Source organism: Antechinus flavipes, chromosome 4 (assembly GCF_016432865.1).
Source record: "Antechinus flavipes isolate AdamAnt ecotype Samford, QLD, Australia chromosome 4, AdamAnt_v2, whole genome shotgun sequence".
In the NCBI taxonomy this organism is placed as follows: Eukaryota; Metazoa; Chordata; class Mammalia; order Dasyuromorphia; family Dasyuridae; genus Antechinus; species Antechinus flavipes.
The window spans coordinates 411,455,561-411,477,938 of NC_067401.1; the positions used below are offsets into that span (position 1 = coordinate 411,455,561).

At 38.9% G+C, this 22,378-nt stretch overlaps 2 protein-coding genes across 8 annotated transcripts in view; one reads left to right on the forward strand and one right to left on the reverse strand.

The window, feature by feature from the left end:
• NCF2 (neutrophil cytosolic factor 2) overlaps positions 1-2,654 on the forward strand; it is a 43,142-nt gene extending 40,488 nt beyond the window's left edge. Inside the window, exon 15 of the mRNA XM_051998807.1 lies at positions 1,466-2,654. Within this exon, the coding sequence (XP_051854767.1) occupies positions 1,466-1,578 (113 nt within the window). The 3' untranslated portion in view covers positions 1,579-2,654. The remainder of the gene's footprint in view (positions 1-1,465) is intronic.
• Positions 2,655-3,451: 797 nt separating this feature from the next.
• The window catches only part of SMG7 (SMG7 nonsense mediated mRNA decay factor), a 93,682-nt gene continuing 74,755 nt past the window's right edge, over positions 3,452-22,378 (reverse strand). For 2 of the 7 annotated variants that reach the window (XM_051998800.1, XM_051998799.1), the window contains exons 11-23: positions 21,103-21,173; positions 20,328-20,388; positions 17,599-17,718; positions 16,675-17,101; positions 14,271-14,415; positions 13,264-13,646; positions 11,985-12,353; positions 11,026-11,175; positions 8,727-8,807; positions 7,997-8,156; positions 6,379-6,549; positions 6,119-6,267; positions 3,452-5,789 (exon numbers count right to left, since the gene is read on the reverse strand). In XM_051998800.1, the coding sequence (XP_051854760.1) occupies positions 5,676-5,789; positions 6,119-6,267; positions 6,379-6,549; positions 7,997-8,156; positions 8,727-8,807; positions 11,026-11,175; positions 11,985-12,353; positions 13,264-13,646; positions 14,271-14,415; positions 16,675-17,101; positions 17,599-17,718; positions 20,328-20,388; positions 21,103-21,173 (2,401 nt within the window). In that variant the 3' untranslated portion in view covers positions 3,452-5,675. The remainder of the gene's footprint in view (positions 5,790-6,118; positions 6,268-6,378; positions 6,550-7,996; positions 8,157-8,726; positions 8,808-11,025; positions 11,176-11,984; positions 12,354-13,263; positions 13,647-14,270; positions 14,416-16,674; positions 17,102-17,598; positions 17,719-20,327; positions 20,389-21,102; positions 21,174-22,378) is intronic. The other 5 variants (XM_051998804.1, XM_051998801.1, XM_051998805.1 and 2 more) reach the window with 5 other exon arrangements.

The window sequence follows — 22,378 nt, forward strand, 5'->3', positions numbered from 1 at the left end:
AGAACTAGGAATAATGGGGAGAAACTGCAAAAGAGCCATTTTAATCAGTTAGAGCTGTCCACAAATGGACTGGTTCACCTTGAAAGATCATGGGGGTTTCCCCCTTGTTGGAGGTCTTAAAGCAAAAGCTGTAGCAACATTTGTTGAGCATGTTATAAATGGGGATTCTTTTTATGTGTGGACTGTCTAAGTGACTTCAGGGATCCCTGGCTTATTTTAAAATACTGGACTTATGGAATGTGAAAAATGGATGGAGAGGACTAGAATAATAATAAAGAGAAAGAGTGGATACTGTACATAAATACAGCCCCAGAGACAAGATGGTGGGGAAGGCATCTGGGGACACTTCTTGGAGCCGTGTTAGTTTGATAAGGTGGATCAAGATCGCTTAGCTGCTGCTTTGTTTTAGTTGGCAATGGTGATTGTAATCAGAAGACAGAAGTTAAAAACAGTAGTACTAGGACAGGGGAGAAATTGTCCAACCAGCTGCTTCACATGTAAAAGTGGAAATGGCAGGAAGTGCTGTCAAGGAATTACCTGTATTGGATAGGGGAACTTTGAGAAGTCCATCCCTTTGGTACATGGCATATAATATCAGTTTTTATATATATTCATCAGTTCTGTTGATACCTTATCTTTCTCTACAAGTATTTTTATATGGGATGGCTTCTGGAAAGATGAGGAAAAGGGAAAAATACTGGTGTTAGAAAAAAAGATAGCCATAAATTTGTTTTCAGCATGAGGCAGATCTGAAAAACCTAAATTGATTTAATGAGCACCAAAAGAATACTCATTAGGGGATCCTACAGCCTACATCCCAAAGGTAGCATTATAATGAAGGATAACTGTTAATACTGATTTTTAAGGGGGGCATTTCTTACATAACTAAATCAAAAGTTTTTTGGCATCTGGCCGAAATAAAATGTAATTTTTTCTAACATAAGCATGACTAATAATCTATTCTTCACTGAATTATTCTTCAGTATTGGTTAAGAATCCATATTTTCCCTTTGAAAAGTAATTTCTTGAACTCCTAATTAAATCTTGGTAAAGCTAGAAACACCTTACTAGTCAAACACTATGCCACACAGGCTTTTAACAATACTTAAAAATTTATTGCTCAGTTCATAAAGGACTTCAGAGAATATCTAGTCTAACAGCCATATTTATAGCTGAAGAAACAGGCTCATAGACAAGGGCAGCTTGTCTAAGGCTATCCACAAGGTAGTTGAACCTATTTTCTATCCAATTTGCATTATTTTTCATTTTATCCCATGTTAATAAGTTTGTGGCATCTTGAACTCTGTTCCCATGGGTTTCCTACGTGTTCTCACATCTGGGCCACCTTTGTATTGCTCTAAGACAAGATATACTTCAGACCAAAACACATGTAAAAAACTTGAATGTGGCAATTGCCCCACCCCGTTTCTATTCAATGATATGTTTTTCCACCTTTTCCCCCTAGTGAATGATGAATGGCTGGAAGGAGAATGCAATGGGAAAGTGGGCATTTTTCCAAAAGCTTTTGTTGAAGAATGTGCAGCTACAGGCCCAGTCGGCCAGGCTGTAAAAGCCTAGGCAAAGAAGTTGGAAAAGGAGTTCTGAGCATTTCCAAGATGTGTGATAACCGTTGTCCAGAGGAACGATGCCAGTTGGAGAATGTTAACCTGTTTTCCTTGTCAAGTTTTATCTGTTGTTTTTCTCCATTAAAATTCCTGTTACTTAAGCACTTGGGAACCTGGATAACGAGTGGAGTTTCCAGGGAACAAGGCATTTGAGTCCTTGTTTCACAGCATCAATTGCTAGCATCTCTTAGTCCACGAGGGTGTTAAGTATCAAGCCAGGTTCCTGAAGGTTCAAATATATGGAAGGCTCTATTAGCCAAGCAGTAAAAAGAAAGCAATTCTCAGGAAGCCAGAATAATCCAGGTTAAAATCCTTATATTAAAATGCACAAAGCACCTTCTTCTTCAGAAGTAGCTTGTACAAGCATGAGATAGGGAATTGAACACTTGTGATTTCAATGTCACAGGGAATCTTAGGTGAGGAAAATCTATTAGTGCAAGTTGGCACCCCCTCTGCCACCTAAGAATCTTAGAAGTCACCACACCATGAAGAGATTAAGTAACCAGCTCAGGTTCACAAAACCTGCATGTTTCTAGTGAAAGACTTGAAATAACCCCGGCCTTCCAGTTCTATGGACCCTCTCCGGATAGTCTCACAGCTAGCAAAAATACTGGGGAGGGGCAGGGCTCGGGGAGAAGAGAGGGGATTTCAGTCCACACCTCCTGAGTCATATTTCACACTCTTCCATGTGACCACAATAATTCTCTATTACCCTCATTTTAGTGATAAGCAAAGAAGTCTCAGAGAGGCCAAGTGACTGATGTCCCACTCTTAAGAAACATCCAGAGCTCCTTCCAGCAGTCACTCTTTCTGCCATACCCACAAAGCTTTATTTTAGTTTCCTTGGTTTTGTCAAGAAAGTCAAAATGTTCATCTTTTAAATGTTGTTTTCCCTTGCTGAGTTCATTCAAATCTGTTAAGCTCATCCCATTGAAAATTTTTCATGTTTAATTATCAATGAACTACAATGGTAAAACATTGGCTTTCTAACAGTTTTAAAATAAACGAAGTGAAGCGCTATAAATTGGAGCAGAAGGCCTGTGCCTACTGATCTCTTTTCATTTATTTCTTCTGATTGAGGTCTGAAGCTATCATCAACTTTTTTTTCTGAGTTACAAAGGTGTTTGTGCAAAGTGGCACTTAAGAAGCAAATTCAGAATTAAATCAACAGTGACAAAAAGGGTGGCATTTTGCCTCTGGATGCATGTTATTGTGACTCAATCATTAGGCTAGGAAAAAAAGGGTAATTCTGATTCAAACTACACGTAGTCTTGGCTTGAAAAGTGAGATCCTAACTGTAAGAACTCAAAGCTTCTACACTCTAACATTGTGCCGTAGATCTTATTTGGGGAAATAGAGAGGCATATTTCTGTTAAAAAAAATAAAAATAAGAAAGGTAAATTTTAAAATTGGCAAAGACTTTGGAGACATAAATAGTTTCAATCCCTTCTTAAAAAAACAAAGTGAGTCCTATAGGGGTTAAGTATCTTGACCTAATCAGACATAGACATCTCCCCTTTAAAGCAAGGGCATGGGTCTAATTTGTGCAATCCTGACTTTTACTTAAGTCATCCCTCTCTTAGCAAAGGGAATTAGTTTTAAAAACCAGTCTTTTACACATCCACTATGCTCCTTGGCTTTAGTTAAAGCAGGTCCAACATTTGTGTACATTCAGACTGTGACCCTTTTTGTTTTTCCCCAGAAAAACCACCTCATAGCATTTTATTTTGCTCTTTTTAAATTCTATGTTAATGGTGTATATTTAGAAATGTTGGCTTTAAATATACTTAATTTTTAAGGTAGAAAAAATGCAATCTACACACAAGTCTGGTTGGAGAGAACATGGTTTAATTAAAGGCAAAGCTGATTTTCAGCAGCTGCATGTCTTGCACAGACAGACAAAAACACAAAAGAAAGCTTACTACACAAACCAGTTTCTGCTGGGGGTCCCCTCCCCTTCTCATTACTCCACAGTGAGTATGGTAGGGTGGGGAGCCCCACCCCAAGAACCAGAAAACATTCCGAACACCAGATTCTCATGCAGAAATGGGACTGTGGCTAGGACTTAGGGCACTGGCGGGAGTGAGATGGTGAACCTGGTTAGCTTGTCTAGGGTGCAAGAGTCAGTGACATTTCAAACACTGGAATGTTGCAGCTGCCTGGATGCACAGCTCAAACACACAAACTGGGATAAGGTGGGCAGGGGGAAGAGAAAAGGAAGAGGCAGAGAGAGGGAAGGGCTGGAGAGAAGCACGGAGGGTTTTCATACTGCCACTGGGGTAGGGGCTTTTACCCTTTTGGAGACCTTTCAAAAATAAAAACAAAACACCATGTCAAAATCAGAGAGTGCTAATGCTGCAAGTGCCAGGGGAATCCAACCGTTCCCAGGGATGAGCGCTGTGCACCCCGCCCCTCTGCCCAGGCCCACGTGATGCCCGGGCTTCTGGCTGTGCTCTGCTCTGCAGCTATGTCCCAGCTCCGAGGTCCTGAATTACCTCATACCTACATGAGTGTGAGTGTGCAAGCACACAATCACCCTCACACACTGAAAAAGGAAAAAAAAAAAAAAAAAAAAGAACCCAGAAAAAAAATCTTATCACCAGCACAGCAATTGGACATTTAGATTGTTTCCATAATTTTCCCATAAAATATTACTTTTCCAGGAAATGACTGACAGAATTGTTGTCCTTTTTTTTTCCTACACGAGAAAATTTCCAGTCTTCTTTCCCCCGAATAAATATCAAATAAAAAGTTTATTTCCCTTTCTTTGCGCCTTTTCCAAAATGGACTACGTTGTTCTCTTCTGTGCACCCAAGATGCATGTGTCCATGGTGCCTTAAATATCATTCTGGAGCTGGAGGGTTGGGGAGTGGCGCTGTGCAGGGGCCTGGGCAGCTACGCCTGTGCCCCTTGGTCGGCTGTGCATATGCTGCTGCTTCCTGCCTATCTGGACCATCTTCTGGGGTGGGCCCCCAACTGCTGGACCCCATGCTGCTTCTTGGTGAGATGTTGTACATTAGGAATAAAAACTACTAGCATCCAGCATAGGGTAAAGGGAGAAATTCTGGGGGGTGGGAGGAAGGGTAGGTGAATAGGATGGGGAAACAAAAACAAAACGGGAAAAAAAAAAACCACACTGAAAGCTTCTACTACCTATTAAAATGGGTCAGGCCATGAATGGACAGACTAGCCTGGCTTCGGTGAGATTGCTTGCTATGCTACTGTAAAATGTACAGGAATCAAAAACGTTAATTTAAAACCCTACAGCAGTCACCTGCTTGCCCAGCACAGCCCCAGTACACACACTGTGTCCCCGATTGAAACTCGGAGTACTAACAGAGTGAAGGGCATTTCCTGCTGGATCCTCCAGGCCACGAAAGGGCCAGCCAGAGCTTTCTGAGTGAAAGGTGAGGTCATGTACTCTCCTTCTGGAAACACTTCCCCTGGCTGAGGAGACACGTTCCCCCATCCTGTCACCACCTACCTCGGACACGAGCAGTGAACGAGGTTTTCATTGCTACACACTGACTACAAGCACATCTGTGTATGGAAGAATTCAGTGTGATCTTTTACTACTGAGAGTAATAATAATAAAGATGTTTAGGAATAATTTTAACTACATTCTCAGTCAGCAAAGCAATCATTAATGGATTCCTATTTTATTCCCCAAAGAGGAAAAAAGGATTGAGAAGTTCCCATTGGCTTCTCCCATCTGCCTTTCGTTCTCAGCTTTCCCTTCCCATGTGGCTGGGGACATGCACGATGGAGAAGGTGAGAGGCGGTGATATCAGGTAACCGAGTGAGACAAACAGCAGTTCCTCTCTCCCTCCCGGTGGGCCCCAGGGGGACGGGAGAGTTCCTGATGTTTTTTGTTGTTGCACTGCGAACATTTCGTGCACACTCAGCGGGCTGGTGGAACACTTACACCCTCTCCACAGCGAGAAACAGAAAAGAGGGCTGCCACCCGCAGGTTCCTGTGTGGGCCAGTCCTGCAAACCCAACATGCCACGGTTCATGGAGCCTTGGTTCACCAGGGTCACCACCTTGGCCTCAGTGCGGTGGGTTCAGGGTGCCTTGTCCACGCTGCTGCTTCTGCTTTTGCTGCATCAACAGCTGCTCCAGGGCAGAAGGTCCAGGGTGCATCATGGAACTGGACCAGATAGACTGAAAAACACAGCCCTCATTAAGCAGAGCAGGAAACCCCGAAGGCTCAGGCCCACCGTGATTTACAATGACCAAGGAAAAGACCACCTGACAGCCCCATCCAGCAGCAGAGAATGATTTCTGGGAATGCTGGCCCAAAGAGAAAACTCCTCCTCATCCCACCTTGCCACTAATGACATTTCCCAATAGGAAACTTTCCCATTCAAGAGACTCATGAAACATCACCAGTACCCCCAACATTTCCATACACATGTGCTTTACATCAACTCCTCCAGTATCTGTCTGTAAAAAATCCACCAGATCAATTTGCATTCCTGAAATTTACTCACCTTTAAGCTTTCCATAAGAACAGCGGAAGAATCCTCCATAGAAGGGCCATGGCCTGTCCAGGTACCACTTGGAGTGCTGGCCTGATGCCAGCTTGTCTCAGAGGCCGAGGATGTTGCTGGAAGATAATCAAAGCCAAATCCACCCATAGCTAGAGTGAAAAAAGAATTGAGTTCAAGAGTTTTATTTTTTGCCAGAAGATGAGGAATATCACAATGGTGGTTCTTTAGTTATGTCATTAGCAATGAAAATCAGTTCTAACCTGGTTTATCTGTTTTCCAACGATCTGCAATCCTCCTATCCCTATTATCTGGAGTCCCAATGGGTCCAAAATTGGAGAATGGAACAGAATTATGGTTGTGTGTTGGAGGAGAACTTGGCAGACTACTCGGGTTAGAAGAGTGAGGAGACTGGCTGGCTGGTGTTGAATGATCTATTAAAAAATAATAATAAAAGAAACTACAGAATTTAAGTATTTCACAAACATAACATAATCTAAATTTTCCCACATATGTGAGCACTTAAATCATTGCATAAATACCCACAGATCTTGGGGGGCTAGGAATAAGGAAAAGAACAGGTTAAACCCTATTACTTCATTTCAAAAGCAAGGAAATGAGCAGATGCAACTGGTCCTATCTTCAAGGATATCCTAGAGATATTATACTCTTGTCTCTTCCACTCTTTGGGTGGAACAACTTTCACTTAGAAACCTCCAGAATACATCCTACCTAAATAATTTGACTGATTCTGAAAAGGTGGTCAAACAAGCTTGTCTTACCAGAAATCTATAGATAGATTGAAATGTGTCCTATGTAGATATAATACAAACATCAATACACACACACACACACACAATGAATATAATAGAAATGTTAGAGTAGGATAGATTTGGTATTTCCTTAGTTTTAAGAGCAATTCTTTATGTAAAGCACTCAGTATTCACAACCACAAAAGAGGAGTGACAGCTGAAATGCCCTATAATTCAAACTGTGTACAAATAACTCAAAATATGAATAATTAATTTATCTTTAACTACATGTATAGCCAACTATTCCCTTGACTATCAGGCAAGACAGGACCAGGGACTCTAAACCCACTCTCCTGACTTTATACATTTTAGGGATTTAATACATTCTTGACTAGTCCTGAGAAGTCAGTAGGAGTATCTATCTTGGTCTCTCTCTTTTATTCAGTTATTTTGTGAGTCCATTTAGGATTTTCTTTGTATAGATCCTGGAATGGTTGGCCATTTCCTTTTCCAACTCATTTCACAGATGAAGAAATTAAGGCCAACAGAATTAAATGACTTGCCCAGAATCACACAGCTATGAAATGTCTTGAGTCCAGATTTGAACTTGGGTCTCCCTGACTCCAGGCCTGGAGCTCTAGCCACTGAACCAGGTAGGCTCAGCTCCAATCTGACTTTCTATTTGAGCTCTTTCCCAATTTCCCCCAGCTGTAGGAGCCTCCCTCCAAAAAAATCCTCAATTTATTTTGTAAATATTTAGAAATGAAATTCTGTCTCCTTCAATTACATACTGGTTCTCTGAAAGCAAGCAATGGGTCCTCCTCTCCCCTCCTTCCCGCCCCCTCTTTTTTTGATCTGTGTATTCCCAGACCTAAATACTGTCTGGATAATAGGAGATGCTTAAAAAATGCATTGCTGGCTTTCACTTGATTTTGCTATATAAGAGAACCTATCAGGTACCTTTCAGTCTCAGGGAGACTTCTTTTAAAATGACCCCATCTTACTCGAATCTCATAACTATTTTTGTATAAAACTACAAAACAGTTTAATTATGTAATAAATACAGTGTCTAAATAGCTCAACGTGTACATGAAATACAAGATCTCTGTAATAAAATCATATTTCTTACCTGAACTGGCAGGAAGGGATGGAGACCATGGTGTCCCTTCAAAGAGAGAGTATAATGATGTTTCTTGATGGGTCATTGAGGGATTAACCTCTGTTTTCCCACTGGTACTTAGGTTTTTACCATATACTTCATTGAACATGCTGCTATTTGGGTATCTTTCCTGTGATTAAAAACAAAGACTAAATTATGAAAACACCATAAGATTTTCAAGATATAATATTAATTTCCTTGAAAGCCATTTCTAAGCTTTAAAAAATAAACTTTCTTGAATGAATATATTTATCGTATGTTCAAAAACCCTGCCATACTGGTCCCCACAAATTTAACTATTTTTCTGGATAATTATATTTTTCCTTTTTTTTTTTTTCCATATCCCTGGCTTCCATCATGAGAAGAACCATCCAGCCACAAGAGTCAATTAAGTGATTTCTTTGACTGTAGAACAAAGCCATAATTACAAGTGTGACATTAATGAGAACTGCCAAAGTATTCTCAGAAGTTCAATGAGAATCTCTAACTTGGTCCAAACAGGGAAGGTATAGAGAAGGTTGAGAAGCTAGAATAAATTTCTAGAAGATGATCAAACGAAGAAGGAAAAAATATGAAAAATGAAAAATTGAATAAACAAAAGTTAGGATTCTAAATTGTACTACAATGGTTTGAAATCTATCATCCTAAATTACAAGCTGTATCTAGAGCATGCAAACAGATTTCTTAACTGTTAGCTTACCTGATTGAGAGAGAAGCCAGTGAGGGATAGGAAAGAAGAAGAATGAGACATGAGCTCTGAGGGTTTCTCCAACAGGGACTTCTTCAGAGACCCAAAAAGGAAAGATTTCATCAAGTTAGTTCTTGCATTTTTTCCCTTTATTAGTCTTAAAATGTTACTGAGCGGAAGTCAAAAGCTACCACATCATCACAATACAGATATCCCATCTATCTTACCATAGACCTAATGTCCACAAAGAAAAATTGTGAACAATTAGAAGAACTTGCCATAAAGAACTAAATCAATGATTTAACACCAACATATGCAATAATATCATAGCTGAAGACTAATTCAAAGACAGACTGTTTCCTCCCACCACTTGAAAGCAAAATATAACTTCACACTTCAGATGATTTAATCTAGCACTAAGTTCTTGGCAAATATCAAAGTCATACTTCAAATATGGGTACCTCATCAGGTACCCAAAAGAGGACAATATGGAATATTTTCAAGAAAACAACCACCCCTTTTTAATTAATACTTTAGTCTACAGACAATGAATTACTCCATAATTTTTCGGTTCACTGAGTTCTTAGCAAATAGCATTATTATTAATGACTGAAAATAGGATCACCTTCATTAAATTTGCCAGCTTCTCTTTAGAAGTTAACTAAATAAGCTAAATAAATAAAAACAAGAGCTAAAAATTAGGCCAAACCTGACAGTCATATCTTTAATAAAATAAAAAATAATTCAATCTCACTGGATACATGCCAAGTCAATATTTATCAAGCACCTATATGCAAGGTACTTTCAGGCTGAAAGCATCATCAAGTAACAAGTACAGAATAAACTGGTAAAGACTTTTGGGGTCCAAAAGTAGTTGTTTCAAATGTCATGGAAAGGATGCATTAAAAGGTGATCAAGTAGGGACTCAACAAAATAAATTAAGAACACACTCATCTCAACCCTTCCTGATTACTTGGCTAAAAAAGGATGATAGTCACTACGAAACAAATGAACAGAAAGGTTTGGTATTTAGAGAAAGAATAGGAAAACAAAAGTAGAGGAAAAAGAATGGAGAGCCTTATGGCAGAATATCTCCTACCCTTACTCTCTAGATTATGGGGAGCATGCACATTTGCTTCATGGCTAACTGCCTTTTCTTGCTATCCTAAAAATTGCGACCAAGAACAGAAAAACAAAGAGGGACTGAAAGTACTCTACCACTTCGGTGAGAATTTCTGTAGCAGTTTTCAAGGTGAGGAACAGAACCAATGGTATGAAGTCTCACCTTTAATGGGATCAAAATCATTTGTTTAAATAGCCCTTGTCTTTATTGTTCCTGGCCTATGGGAAAAGGCAAACAAGTAGGGCTCAATCTTTTACTTAAAACTGTCATCAACAATTTCTATATGGGTAATAGTGAGTATGGAGATTTGTGCTTTACACTCCCAATTCTCCAAAAATGACAACAAACATTAAAAAGTTTAATGAGTGTTTAGAACCATATATTGTCCCTGAATATACATCTATTTAACAAATAACTCTACAACTCTTTCCCCTAGAAACTGTGTGGAGATAAACTTTTGAAAAATAAAGATCTCATGAATTGATTCTAATCTACAGCTGTTTACCATTACAGAAGCTTGCCATGTACTCAATTACATCTGGTATTTACAAATACAACTATTTCACATGTTTGTGCCTCACTTCGCTGTGCCTCCCCCTGTCCCCCGATTCTGTTTAGTAATGAGTCTGACTTAAGTCCTTCTTCCCTCTCTCCTCCTCCTCCCCCAAAAAATTAATCAGCTAGATAGGAAAAAAATCCTCACATATGCAACTACTGTAAACTTCTCTATTCCAAACATTTTAAATTCATACCCTTTTTGATCCAGAATAAATCACAAATTTCCTCTGACATATGAGTACATTTCAAGAATATTACTTTCCTTCAATAAGAGTAAAAAATAAACTTCGAGTTTCTGGGAATACAAAATATAATTGCCAACTAAATAGTGAGACAGATTTGCAATGTTGTGCCTGCATGTGAAGGACTATAATAATTATTTGTGGATGTCATGCCCACTTTAAATAACATTTCCTTATTCAAGCTATAGTGAATTGAATATTATGGGGGGATTTTGAGTTAGAAACTTGTTTCCATGCTTTCTCTCCTTCCTAGGTATAAGGATAATAAAGAAGTGCTGTTTAGAAACCCAAGGAAGAAGAAATCTCAATCTTTATGGATTTCAAATAAAGTCTCAGAAAAGGAGTCAGCGTTAGAGCAAGCAGCAGCAGAATTATGTCAAATACATACAAAGAGGCTTCGTCCAGGAAGAGAGGCGAGAGGCCCCAGCAGAGCTGGGTAAAGATCAGGAGGGTTAGAAAAAATCAGCTCTTCCTCTTCCTCCAAGGCAGCCAGACTCTTTAACAGGTCCGGAGGAAGCAGAGGGGAGCTCTTGGGGTCCTAGTGACAGAAAGGAGCACAGTGAGATGCAGTAAGGGAGAAGGAGAAAAGCAGAGAAGAGGAGTGGTTTGAGCAAGAACATTGGTTGAAATGGAGACAGGATTAAGGGGAAAGAAGAAACTAAAAACAAAATAAGCAAAGGTTATTAGGCAAGGGAGAAGAAGAGGGTTCTAGTGAGTGGGAAACATGGTGATGCAGAGATGGTAAGCAAAGAACAAGACAACAGCCCAAACAGGAAGAGAGATGACAACAAGCACTGAGCAGAAACCCAGGCTATTGCTTTGATGGTGAGGAAAGGGACTGCAACTGTAAAATTAAAAACATGCTATAGATCCAGGGGCCTGGCAGCAAGTAAGCTAGCAGGGGCACAAGCAGCTCCCCTTTACTCATGTCTATGACCTACTAATAGTCTGTACAGGAGATGGGGCAAAGACAAGCAGTCATAAATAACCAGTTGACCCTGTTCCTATCAAGAAAACTTCTGGTTTAAAAAATGGAGTAATCCTGTAATCCTATTTTTACATAATACTCAAGTCAGCCCTATTGGGTTAGTCCCATGTCACTTATTTGTTGTTCTAAGATGCCATGTGCTACAAACGGATTTTCTGCCATAACATCTTTACTATGGCAATCAAAAATAAGTAAGGAATCATCACAACACCCCAACCTATCAGTTCTTTGGCACCAAATAACAGAACTGGATCCAAGTCCATGGTCCTAGGCCTTGGTTCTGCGGCTTTCGGTACAGCAGTTCCAAAGAGCTCTCCACAAACCAGGGCCTCTGACTGTGGAGATAAAAGCATGCTCACCTCGAATGGCATCCTGGGCACAGGGTCCTGCTCCGAAGGAAAGACGCCGGGGGGCCTTTTGCCACGACGGTCCACATTGGCTTGCTGGGTCATCACTGCTCGGTTATCGGCCATGTTGTAACTAGGATCCCAGTAAAATTCTGGGACTTTGACTTCGGAGGAATTCTGGTTATATGGCTCCATGGTGAAAGGCTTCATTTTTTTCTCTAGAGGCTGCTGTTGCATTACAGGAGGTTGCAAGGACGGCTCAAACAGTTTCAGGGAGTCCTGGGTTTGCAGGTAGTAGGGCTGCTTCACAGGCATGATCTTCCCTAATGGGCCTTGGACCTGAGGTGGATTCCACAGCTGTTTGGAAGCATCTGCCTGATACTGAAAATGAAACGGATTTTACCCAAGATGACTCTATCATGTTAATGCTGCTTCATGACAAAAAGGAAACTACAGAATCCATGGCATTTGAGACTACTGTAGATTCTTCTATGAACCTTATTGGTTTTTCAGTTGGGCTGAGCTTCCCAGAAACTGGGGAAGAGGGGGAGGGAGAATACTTTAGCTAGAAGGGACCAGAATTATACAGAAGAGCAAGCTGAGAGGCCTGGCCAAGGGGGAGGGCCTCACCAAGGGCAGAGCCCAGACTTCTGGGCCTTCTCTTTCTATTCTGTCATGCTTACGTGTCTTTAGAGCATGAAGCTCCAAGGTGTTTAAGATCTCCCTCATGACCCCACCATCCCGGAGGTCGAGCTGTCTTGCCCCTCGTACAGACAGCACTGACAAAGTCGGCAGCTGTCAACCTCACTCATTCGACACCCTGAGATCAGGAAAGGTACCATTTCTCCTGTTTCATGTAAACATATGCAAATATTAAGAGAAAACTCAAAAAAAGGCTTTAAAAGCAAAAGGGAGGCAAAAAGAGACAGGAGCAGCAGGAAAGAATGGGAGCCAAGACTAAAGAATTCTTCCAACATGAGGACAAGCCCAATTGGTCAGAAACTTTCTTAGATGAAATATGGCCTCTCTGTTGACTATCTCCCATTGACTCTGACCAGCTTATTTGTGCATCTTTGCTGGCTGTGCGGGGAGTGGCTTTTGCCTTCCCTCTTTATCTTCAGTGCTTCGTCCGGTGCCTGCTACGGAGCAGACGCTTAATAAACATTTCCTGACAAATTGTCGATTCCACTTCAGTGATGGAAACATAGTATACAAATTAGTTTTAGTTAACTATTTCTTCCCTGTCATAGGTGTGCTGATATAACTACCGCACTTTCCATTTAAATTTTACCTGTTGGAATCCAGAGTGATGAGGAGGGCTTTTCCCCAAAGCCTGCACAGCCTTTGTGGGAGACTGCTGTTGCTGAGCCAGGGCCTGGACCTGCAATTGGCCTGAAGACTGTGCTGTTGGCTGAGCTGGTAAAGATGAAAGGGATTGTTGAGAAGGTGGCTGTGACTGTTGAGGTCCCTGGTTCATTGGCCCTGGTCCAGAGGGCCGTTGCTGGCTGTAAGGAATGTGGGACTGTTTCCCAGCTTGCACCTGGTTTCCTGCTGGAGAGTGAGCTGTAGGCTGAAGATAGGTTCCTGGGACAGAAACACCAGCTGGGAAGGTGTAACCTGAGCCCATAGGGAATGCCACAGGAGGGGGGATAACATATGCTGGGGGTGGGAACCCTTTAAAATAGAAAAAAAGAAGATCGCTTAGCTCAAGGGAGCGAGTCCTCCAGAATGGCATGCAGAACAACATAAGAGAGGGCAGTTTGCCATTTTTCATCTCTAGCATCCAACAGATGAAATGATTTGATGAGATGAAGGCACAATGTATAATCAGTTTTCATCTTATTCTCAAGTACTACATATAGAGTATGGGCAATTCTTCAGGAAACCTACTTTCTGAGAATTTAGTTATTGTTCAATTTTGACAATGATAAGCAGGAAATGCTTTTGTGCTTTTTAAAGAAGTTTCTGCTGTCCATTGGTAGCAAAACTCAAATAATACATGCAGATATTAGTACACAGAAAGGAATGTTACAAAACAAAGCTCCAAAGTATAAAGAAGATACTTTCTGACTTTGGCATTTGTGGATAAAGAACTGACCCTGTATTTGTTCTCAAGAATACCCTTTCATACAATGGGAATTAGATAAAAAGATAAGCTGTATCACAGGACAAATATTTAATAACCACCTAATATTATCTAAGGGATGATGCTAAGTGACCCAGGGAGAAATTCAAGGATAAAGAAGATAATATTCCTTGCCCTCAAAAGAAGAGATTTCAGAGAATAAATGGTTTTACCTGGTCGACTGGGAAGGGGAGGGAAGGCTCCTGGGTGATGTATAGGGATGAACTGGGAATTGCTTGCCTGACTTGGGGTCTGAGTTACAGGTGTTTTTCTAGCTTCAGACACTGGGGTCTTCCTTAATTCAGTTTGAGATTTTACCTACAATAGAAAGAAGCAACAGGACAATTCTTCTAAAATGCTGTTTAAAAATGCAAATTGGCAACTAATACTTTAACTTACAAGAAACTAAAAGTTAGGGTGGAAAAAGAAGGACCTACTTTTGAAGAAGGCATTTAAACTATCATTGTTCTAACATTTAAAATCAACAAACATTAAATGTTTACCACAGGCAATGCATTATGCAGTAGAATTATTTTTTAATCTAATTCACAGGCACTTATTAGAATGAGAAAACAATGCTCCCCCCAAAATTACATGCTATCTGGACATAAATTTACCCAATAAAAATTATCTACTTTTATACAAATCATTTTACTCATTCAGAGTATATAAAAATAACTATTTGATTTAGTCTTGGGTCAGTAAACTTCTACCTTTCAAACTGATTTGAAAGACCGCAAATTTGGTGATGGAAGGCAATGCAGAAATCTAGTCCAACTTGTTCATTTTGCAAATGAGGAAACTGAGGTTCAGAGAAGTGCCCTGCCTTGCCCAAAGGCACAGCTGGTGGGTGGCTCAGAGCCACACTGTTGGTTTTATATCTAGCACATTCTGCTTCCCCACTGCTGCCTCACACACGGCTCAGGAAAATTTTGTACCATCAAGCTCTGACCACCAGTCATTCCCCCTCACCTTCCCACCCTGACACCAACCTCCTCCAGACTGATGTCACAACTGTGTGCACACACAACTGGAGGGGTTCAGGTCTCAACAGCCAGAGCTGGGGTCCTTGACTCAACCCCTCGATTCAAAGTGGCACTTTAGATTCTCGGCAGTTTGGTTTATCAGCGGCAGGAGACTGATAGTAGCAGTGACAACAGAGTGCACAGGAGACTTGCAGAGATTCAGGGGGTGTTAAGTTTGACAAACATAAGCCACAGGCTGGGCAGGCAGGTTTGGGTTGGCTAGGAAATAAAAAAGGATAATCTCAAGCCTGGACCTGGGGGAGGAAAGTTGTAATAAAAGGCTGGCAGTCAGATGCTTGTCTTTACTCCTAATTCTTGGCTCTCTATTGCTTTGGTTGGCTGGTTCTTTCCCTTATTCCCACCTTACACCAAATCTCAAGGTTCCTGTTCTTACTTTCAATCTTGCAACAAAAGTTAACAAACCAGCATCAGAAACAGTTAATTCAACAAATGAGAAGATTTATATGAACTGAAGCAAAGTGAAGTAAAAGCAGGAATGGAAAATAAATATACAGTGTTCCAACAATGAAAATGGAAAGAATATAACATATATAAATAAGTGAATTAAGTACAATCATAGTGATACAGGTTGGCTCTAAAGAAAACATTTTTTAAAAATGCACTTCCCCATATGACATACTATCCAGTTTGATTGATCTTTTTATTAGTTTTGCTGACATGGGTGGGGGTCAAAAACTCTGCTACAAAGTATAGCTGAGATGGGGTAAAAGGGGCTGCAGAGGAGAAGAAAGAGGTAGGAGCGTGTATGTATGCATATATATGAGTATATATTGCCTTCACATGTACATATGCAAAAATGAAGGTGATTTAAAAAAAAACCCTTTAAGATTATCAACAAAAATGGCAGAAAAAGCAAAAGATTTAGCTCAAGAACTAGCAATAAGGGTGTTCAGTTTAAAGTGATTAAAGCTTAAAACTATATCTATGTTAAGAAAATTCAAGATTAATCTAGCAGTGATATTATATTCCCGCATAAAACATTATGTCCTCCCAAGCTGTATTAAGTGAGGATGGATGTGTCAAGAATTCTCATGTCCATCAACAAACTCTTTAAACAGTTAAGTGTAAAGAGAGACTATTAGAACTTTAATTTTATTTTATAGGGATTTGGTGGTTCTATCTGGGAATCAGAGAAAAAAACTTCCACCATAATAGCACTTACAATTAGGATTTAGATTTTCCAAGAAGACTATTCTACAGCTGCTAGTATAATAGATAATTAAGTCTATACCAAGTCTAAATTGTTGGCTGACTCATTGAAACCCAACAACTAGACTCAAATGGAGCCAAAAATCAGTGCTATTGGTATCCTTCCATAAGCACAGACTGAATCAGAATCATACTCAAATTCTAAGCCCTGCAAGGTTACTAAAGCAAGCTCCTCCCACAGCTTTCCCCCTAGCTCCAATGTACCTTAACCCTGAGTGGAAGACTGCAGACCGTCCTTTGGCCACCAGGCAGGCTTGGGGCACAACTAAAGCTCTGGTTCCTGACAAGTCCTTCTTCTACATTTTATTCAAATGCATCTTACCTGCACCGCCACACTCTGCTTTCCCGTTTCCTGCAACTTCTCTAAGGTGCATTTCTTGGTCTCATTTTTCCTCTTGTTGTTGTCCTTCTTTCCATCACTTTTAGTAACTGCTATGCCTTTGCTATAGTCCCTTCTCACCTCTTTGGGTGGGTAGCTTCTTCCTTGTTCTCTGTTCACCTCTCGAGGCTTAATGTTCTCCTTGAAGGTGACCATGGGCTTCTCCGTGGTGTCGCAGTTGGTGCTCACACTTCTGCCCGTAGATAGCACGGATTTTAGCCCCGGGCTCCCTTCCACAGGCAGGGATTCCACGAGGGATGCTTCTTGAAGAACAAGGTTCTCTTTGGCTTCACTGGAATCTTCTAGTAATAACTCTGGGATCTCTGTGATAAACAACAATTTCCCTACCTCATTTTCACATTGAATCAGCCTAAAAGAGAAGTAAAAATAAATCCATACATGAAAACTGCAAACCTATCAAGTCATAACTGAATTGTGTATAGAATTCAATAGTCAGTCAATGTATATTCATGCTGCAAAGACCCAAATACCAGAATGTCTGGCTGAATTAGCAAGTAAGTTCCAGTCACCCTGTGGCTTGATGTATTCTTCTTCATTGTCCAGAGCTTTATACACCCACCCCACCCCCAGTCTGTTTTCTTTACTATACACACCCACACTCATACCCACCCCATCCCTCCACCTCCCCCACACACCCATGTGTGTCACTGCATTGTGCATCACACGAAGGAAAATACCTACAAATGCCATGTTGAGGGGAATATAAACGGGTCCCTGGTTAAATCCGATATTATCATAAAAGTCAATTTCGACTTTGGCCTTTTCATTACAACTATAACCAGGCCAAAAACCAGCTTCAACAAGGAGACAGGTAAAAAGGACACCAAAAGCCCTGGGGATAGATACCTTGGCTGATTATCAGCAATCCATTTGCCTATGGAGATCAAACGTTGTTGGCGAATTCGCCACTGTTGTCCCTCTTTGTCTCCTGTAATCCCTTGGTGGCCTTTGGAGAAATCTAAGTTCCTAAAAAAAAACAGCATAAGCAAACAGAAAACAAAATGAGCTGCAGACCTCATTTTGACCTTTTGCACAATATTCGTTGGGGAAACCTAATTCAAATGACTTCAGATAAAAAAAAATGGTAATTATTTTTAGGAGATTCCTTATTCTGCTATAAACTGGCTATATGACATGGGGCAAACTGCGTTAGCCCTGTGTCATTAAACTTCCTATAAAATGGGTTGATAGAACTAAATGACATCTAAGGTTCCTTTTATTTCTAAAATTCTGTGCTCTGCCCAAGGCAATGAACTCTCAGAACTTACTTAAGTTAATCAACTACACAGGGTACAAGTGATTAATTAGTGCAGAAAGAATTAAACTTTAATAAGCCATTATATTAAAGCAACAGTTTTACTTCTCTCTTAGAGAAGTGCATGGATTGCACTTCCATACCTTTTAATTCAACAAAGATTTTTCCTGCATGCTAGTAATCTGAGATTTTGTATAACTCAGTCACATTATAACTCTCAGATTACACCTAGAGTATATATAATCAAGTTACTATGGAAGTTATTATGAGCCTCATTTTTAAGAAATACTGAAGATACTTCACAAGTGTGAACACAAAGTATATACAAATAACAAATGTGAGAAATAAATATATTATGAAAAAAAAAATCTTAATGAGTATGCAAGATTAAGTAGATAGCTAAACAAATTTGACTTTGTCAAGTCTAATATATGTTTGTTGTTTTTATCATTCAATCTTTTCCACTCACATCTAACTCTCTGTGATTTTGGTGTTTTCTTGGAAGAAATCATAGTGTGGTTTGCCATTTTCTTCTCCAGTTTACTTTATAGATGAGGAAATGGAGGCAAACAGGATGAAGTGACTTGCCCAGTGTCATATAGCTAGTGTCTGAAGCTAGTTTATAACTGAGAAAGATGAGTCTTCCCAAACCCCAGACCTGGCACCCTATCCATTATGTCACTTAGCCTCCCAATTGTAACAAGTCATCAGGAGCTAAAAATTGGATAGGAAAACAAACTTTAACGTATACCTCACGTAGGCAGTTTTTTTCTCTCTTACATGGTTTTGGTGAGTAAAAATCATAAACTTTGCGCAAATATTGGTAATTGAGAAGAAGTCAAGTCTATACTTGTGGATTAATAGTACTAGTAAATCAGGAAGGAGGAGAGAGAGGATTCTCCCTTGGCTAAACTGCTTTCATGAACAGATGAATAAATGAAAGAAAAGGCATTTTTTAAGCGCTAACAATGTGCCAAACAATAAGCACTAGTAACGGCTGGGAATACCAAAAACAAAAAAACAAGTTTTTGCTCCCTTGGAACTCATACTCTAATTGGAATAAGACAAGAAATAAAAGATGAGAATGATTTTTAATTTCCATGTCACAATCACTTGTATCACATACTCCATAATATGTGAAAAATTTTTATTTTGACATTTCTCAGAAACTTTACTAACTTCCCTATCATGATCTAAAATCTCACTTTATCCAAGAAACCTTTCCCCATCCATCTCTCTCAATTTTAGGATTTTCCCAAATCACCCTGTATATAATTTGTTTGTAAAGAGTCATTTGCATCTTAGCTCTCCTATCTGTAAACTCCTTAAAGTAAGGGCTTTCTCTGCCTATGCCCTTATGGGAAATAAGAAGGAATAAAGAGAAGAGGAGAAAAATTGCACTTAGTACAGTTCTTAGCCCACTTATGGCAGGTGCTGAATAAACCTTTATTATCTATTAGGATGTTTAGTAAACTTCTCTTAAATAAAAGTAAATTTATGGTTAGTCCTTTGCCTGCCTATGCAAGTGGAATCTGAATGAGTTAAGTTTTATTGTACATAATATAGAACCAGATATCATGCATTTAAATTTTTAAAAAGAAAAAGGGAGGGGATGAGAAAAATAGCTGATGGAAAATATTAAGAGCACCTCAAAACAACCAGGATACTTATATAGTATTTATATTAAATGAATTATATTTTCCCATCTATACCCCTCTTTGAATGCAAATTTCCCATATTGCTCATTTTGCATACACATTTTCCCATTTATGTTTACTAAATAGCTTTTACTACTTGACCTTTAGAAGCTTCTTATCTCACAGTCAAGTTAATGAAGAGACAAAAGATAAAACCTGCCCTCAGAGGCTTAATTAAAACTAGACTAAATAAAATCCTTTAAAATTTCATGCTGTGCTTGCAGTATGCTTTACCACTATTACTGAAATTACTATGCTTTATTATTACTGAAATTACATGAGAAATATAGCATACAGATAATTCTCAAATGTATAATTTTTAATATTTACATTTCCTCAGTTTCTAGAAAAGCATAAAAATTATACTCAATGTGAACTGCTTGTGATAAAACCAAATTATTTTCTCTTACATTCTATACTATATAATTGAGTATTTTCTATTTGTGTTATTATAGTCCTGTTGTCATGTGTCATGTGTATAGTCATGTGTCAATGACCACTATTAGGCTGCATCTATATAATTTATAGTAGGGAGGCACAAGAAAGTCCTCTCCCTCTCCACCAGGAATGAATTTTTTCCTCTTCCTTTTAATAATATCAACATTAATAACAATGCCACCTACCTGAAAGAAGGTCTTAGTGCTAAGAATCCCTGTAACTCAAACTCTTCTGGAAGTGGAGTAGCTAAAAAGCAAATAAAGAAATGAAAAAACTGACACAAGAAATTTATATTAATTCACACTCTTATTAAAGAAATAAAAAAATTCAGAACACAGTATAGCTTGAGAAGTAAACAAATGATGAACCTCTTTCAAAGGTTATATATGGTTATAGCTCGTTGCTCTAAAAAAAGAAGAAAAAGAAAAAAGAGAACAATTTTCAAACACTTCAAAATGGTATTTACAAACACTATGCCTAACCTGAGAAGATGGTAAATGGGAAACTAGAATTCTAGGTAACTAAAATAATTTCTCCAAACCAACATTTTCTATATAATGTATGGTGAATAAGTGGAAAGAATGAGAGAAGTATATGGATAATAAGTGAAGATCCATGGGATAACACTGGAGAACAATTTGTACCTCCTCAGATCAAAGAATACACCTCTTGAGAAACTAAAGATTCAATCTAATAATTATTTATTCAAGCCTTTATTATTTACATGGCATCTGTAAAAGGCCTTATTCTCAAAGCTGAGCACACAAAAGGTGAAAATTAAAGACCTAGGTCTTTCAGGAGGTTACAAGTAAGCATATGAACCATATAGACAAAAACTCAAAATACAAATTAGAACATGACTGCTACAACTAAATTAGAGTAACCCCTAAGATTCATCCAATTTGGCTTTAAAACTTTTATTACTTATTGAAAAACAGAAAAAAGTAGAAAAATTCTCACCATTTGTGCTGGAGAGATCTTCTTCATGGGGTTGGAAGCTGTTTAGAAGAGAAATCAGCCAGGGCCAAATGCTGGAAATCAAAGACATCATTTTTATATTTCTTGGAACTATATCCTGATCAACCATACATTTATCTCTATAGACCTTAGTTTCACATATTTTTCCCCTCAATATAAAGTTTATAATTCTCTAAAACAATATTTACAAGATCATCTAGAAATAAGATGAATTTGAATGGCCCAATTTTCATAGTGGAAGCCTAAAAGACAAATGATGAAACTACTCATTTTGGTTCAAATACTGAAAGCTGAATTTCACATGGAAAATTCTGCTTTATTTATGACATCTCATTTAAGACTCTTAAAGCACTTTTTTCATATCATATTTGAGCAATAAAGTTCTAATACCCTATGGATGTGATCATATTATAGGGCATATGTTATTGCTTGTATAAATAAATATGCAATTTCTTCTTTAAATAATAATTTCATCAGAGAACTAGAGTTGAAAGGAAATCCAAGTGCCAAACATTCTCATACTCTTATTGTACATAGGAAGAAAAACTCAGATCCCTGAAGAAGTCACAACTTGCTCAAAGCCATAGAGGGTTATCAGTTGTTAGAGATGAAAATGAATCTCTGGCTTTTAAAGTTATCAGTACTGTTCAAACACACACTAATATTTGAGTAGTGAGGAAATAATGAAAATTTGACCAGAGCCCCTCCCTTGCTCCCGTGGCGCCCTGCCTCCTCCCTCCTCCCCAGTGGCTCTTTTCTGGATTCTATTAAATGCCTATCTTGAAAAATAGGTATGAGGCAAATGCTTAAACATCTTAAAGAATATACTCTGCTACTATAGTTAAGTTTTCAAAACATCTTTCCAATGTGAGTTTCTGCTGAAGATACTTGGGATGTAAGGTACCATAATAATAAGAAACAGTTGCAAAAATTAATGGCTTTAAAAAGAATTTCCAGATTGCAATGAGGGACACAATGTTTTCATACAAGAAAAATGAGTTCTCAAGAGAAAAACATTATAGAAAACAGATTAATTTATTTGTGGATAAATTGTCTTGAAGTACTAATATTAATTTGCTTTCTACAAAGAAAAAAAAAAATCTGCATAACATCAGTGTTCCTTGGGATAGAATTTATTCTGCCGGGGGAGGGCATGGGGACGGGGGAATGGGGGAGAGAATCTATAAATTGAAAATGTATGGCCTAAATTATTAGAAGTCAAAGATACTTCGACTATGTATATGATTTTAATTCTCAA